Below are 3292 nucleotides of genomic sequence, written 5' to 3' on the forward strand. Positions count from 1 at the left end.
GTCCGAAATCTTGGGACGAGACTCATTTGGGCCCAAAATAGTGAGGCGTGGGCAACCATTCTGTGCTTGGCGCTGACTAATCCCCATACCCTGGGCCCTGATTAACCGGCTCACTCAACACCAGGAAAACCATCTGTTGCAAACAAAATACTAAGTGGCAAGATATGAGCCAATTATTTTCATCTATTTCCACGAAACTTTTGGAAAAGCAAATCTTCTTTTTTTGTTTCATTTGTCAAATTAGGAGTATCATTTTTTTACTTTTTCTACCGATAGATAAGTTAGCACATCGATTACGTGTAACTCTCACAAGTCGTATGAATTGATGATATGGGACTCTAAGGTCTTCCTCCTGCCCTCAATATAATTAAGGACTTTCAGCTACTGTTAGCTTATGACTTCCATGACGTAGAGGTGTCATTAGGTATAGGCGTGTTAATGCTAACTACTTAATAATCTCACTAAAATGTCCTTTCAATTTGGACTACGACGTTATTTCAATAAATGTGGATGACTAATGAATAAACAAGTAGTTAATGCAGATATTGGACAAGATATAGTAGTAGTGTATATCTGCAAGAATTGCAAGTTTGCTTGGGCGGTGATCCATTGACTTCTTTTCCTTTAAAAAATAATATCCAATACACCTTCATTGATGGAATTATTATAGTAAGTAAAGGGTATAATCAAAGTTTTGTGCTCTCTCTAATACTTAATAATGTATCTATTGATAATCTAACAGATGTCCTGAAAAAACAACTAAAGGCAGGACGTGGAATGAATTTGCATGTAGGTAAAATAAATGAGAATCCTAAATCTAATTTTCTTAGTTATAATTGAAATTGTCTTGAATGAAAAGAAATTAAGATGATTAGGACGACTAAAAAAGTATGATTTGCACACAATAAAATAATTGAAATGTTGATATGATACAATTTTATTAGAACATGTCATTGACACTTCTAATCACAATTAAAAGCATCGTCACTCGTAAACCACAAGGAAAACGATCGCTAGGATGAGAAAAGGACATTATAAAACGAAATTACAATAAGCATCTTGAATAAGACAAATTACAGCACCGTCTTTTCCCAAACACAAGTACACAAAACCACCTTTCACTTTTAGCATATCTTTGTCCAACAGCCATCACACAAGAACTTCTACTCTTGTTTCCTTTTATTGCCATCCGTTGTACTTTTTAATTCCAAGTGAAATCAAAACAAACAAACAAAATTCTTACACCAGAAGGAAGAAAAATCAATCACCAGAGTTCTGAATATTAAATATACGAGCACACTTATAGACAGAACAAAATGCTTGTAAAGTCGTCAAAAACAAGAACATAATGCAAGCCATGAATGTGAGAAATTGCCATGATCCAAACACATAATGCTTCATTATTTTTACAATCTTGACTTTCCATCTTCTATTGTAAAATCCATTCACATCTTCAATCACTTTATCTAAGAATGGCACCTTTGTTAATCTCACCGATTTACTCATCCCATTCCATAAGTTTGCAACCTCTGCATCTCTCTTCAAACGGTTCAATATTATTCCCTTTTCTCTAAGTAACGCTGCATCTTCTTCTGTATCAATAATCCCGTTCATTAATTCCGTGTAACGCGTAAAAACCAACGGTCCTGATGCGTTACACGCTTCGTATGCAACTAAGTTTCTCAGGATAGTCTCTGTGTTTATGTCTAGACTGACTGTAGGCAAATAAAATTTCATCTTTTTACCGTCGAAATTTATGCTCATGATTCCTGAATTGGTTGCTACAAAACTTACTCCAGCTTTAGTAAGTTTTGTTACTGATGGTATGGCTATTTCTTCAACAAGAGGGGGTTTATTGATATTACTTTCACTTTCTTTTTCAGGATTTTCTTCTGCTTTTTCTTCTGAGAAGCACATATATGCAATGGGCTGTGCGAATAGTTTAATTCCGGGAAGACTAGAGAGTAGTTTCCAGGGCAGCTTAAAAATCAATTTAACAGGTCTGGAAAATACTATTCTTTTTAAAAGGCGTACAGGCCCTCTGTTTATTTTCAAAAGGATCTTCCAAACTCCACGAAATACTTGTCCAACGTGACTAATTGATTTTGCAAAGGAACTATTTTCTCCTCGGTTCACGTCAGTTTGGTCGTGATCGTCTTCTGTTATTTCACAAGTTCTTTCTAATTTTGGCACGATAAATTGATACAGAAAGTCTAGCATATGAGCACACTCTGTGAGTTGAAATTTTGGGAATTCTTTCACCATTTTGAAAGGAGAAAGCTCCTTGCAAAATCCCATTAGCATAGACAGGAGTGTGTTGTCAGAAAAATCTAAAGATGAAAACTGGAATTCCAACATTTTCCTTAATAAGAATAGGGGGATTTGATTTTCAAGCATAATTATATCTCTGAGGATAGCATTATGCGTAGACTTTCGCCCTGCAACATCAACCAAATGTGACATTCTTGAGGATACTTTAGTTATAAGCTTACCTTCATTAGTGGCATAGATTTGAAGGAACTCAAGCAAGAAAGAGGCATCCACAGCCATCATCCAAGCCAAAGTTTCCCCACTGAAATTCAAGTACTTATGGTACGAACAACGAATTCTATGATCAAACTTTATCAACTGTTCCACAAGTTGCTGGAATTTGAGACCTTGGAGATGCTTCTGAGTTGTCTTGGCAGCACTAAGTTTGTACCTGTTGAGACATAAAATAGTTAAGTAACTAAAAATGTGTTCTCTTTCGTAGTTTAATTAGATGGTCACACAATTTAACTTGCAGTGAAAAAAGATCTAGTGTTTAACAAGATGTTTGGCCCATGAAAAAGACGCGAGAGACGTGTTAAGATATAATTAAGCAAATAAAATTATACCCTTTTGATAGTTTAAGTTTTAAAATGAAATGGTGACACAATTCAACAGTACCTCTCCATATCATAAAGCTCTGGACGCCAATAATGGTAAGGGCCTATTGCCACTAATTGTGGCACGTATGAATCAGGATCGCTGACCATTAGAGATTTTGGAACGTTATAAATGCTCACTGGGATTTCTGTGTCTTCTTCAAGTTCTTCATCAAGTGTTCGACGGATTTGAATAACCCATCGGCGTTCATCGAAGTTTGAAGTACTGGAATTTGAGGCCATGTTGGTCGGACATGAAGACATGGTTTCTCTGTTTCGAATCTTTAGATAAAACTAAATATGTAGCGGTTTTGGTTTATTGAATGATGGAGTTACGAGAATTGAAACTCCATGAATATTTATGGGTGAGATTGAAGAACATTAGG

The 3292-nt window shown here is 35.7% G+C and overlaps 1 protein-coding gene across 1 annotated transcript; it reads right to left on the reverse strand.

Moving 5' to 3' along the window:
• Positions 1 to 915: 915 nt before the first annotated feature.
• Positions 916 to 3292, reverse strand: LOC104109274 (putative UPF0481 protein At3g02645). The gene is made up of 2 exons (XM_009618522.4): positions 2929 to 3292; positions 916 to 2701 (listed from the first exon to the last, which is right to left on the reverse strand). Exons 1-2 carry the CDS (start codon positions 3168 to 3170, stop codon positions 1261 to 1263), a joined length of 1683 nt encoding a protein of 560 aa, XP_009616817.1. The 5' UTR covers positions 3171 to 3292; the 3' UTR covers positions 916 to 1260.

Source organism: Nicotiana tomentosiformis, chromosome 6, assembly GCF_000390325.3.
Source record: "Nicotiana tomentosiformis chromosome 6, ASM39032v3, whole genome shotgun sequence".
Taxonomy (NCBI): Eukaryota; Viridiplantae; Streptophyta; class Magnoliopsida; order Solanales; family Solanaceae; genus Nicotiana; species Nicotiana tomentosiformis.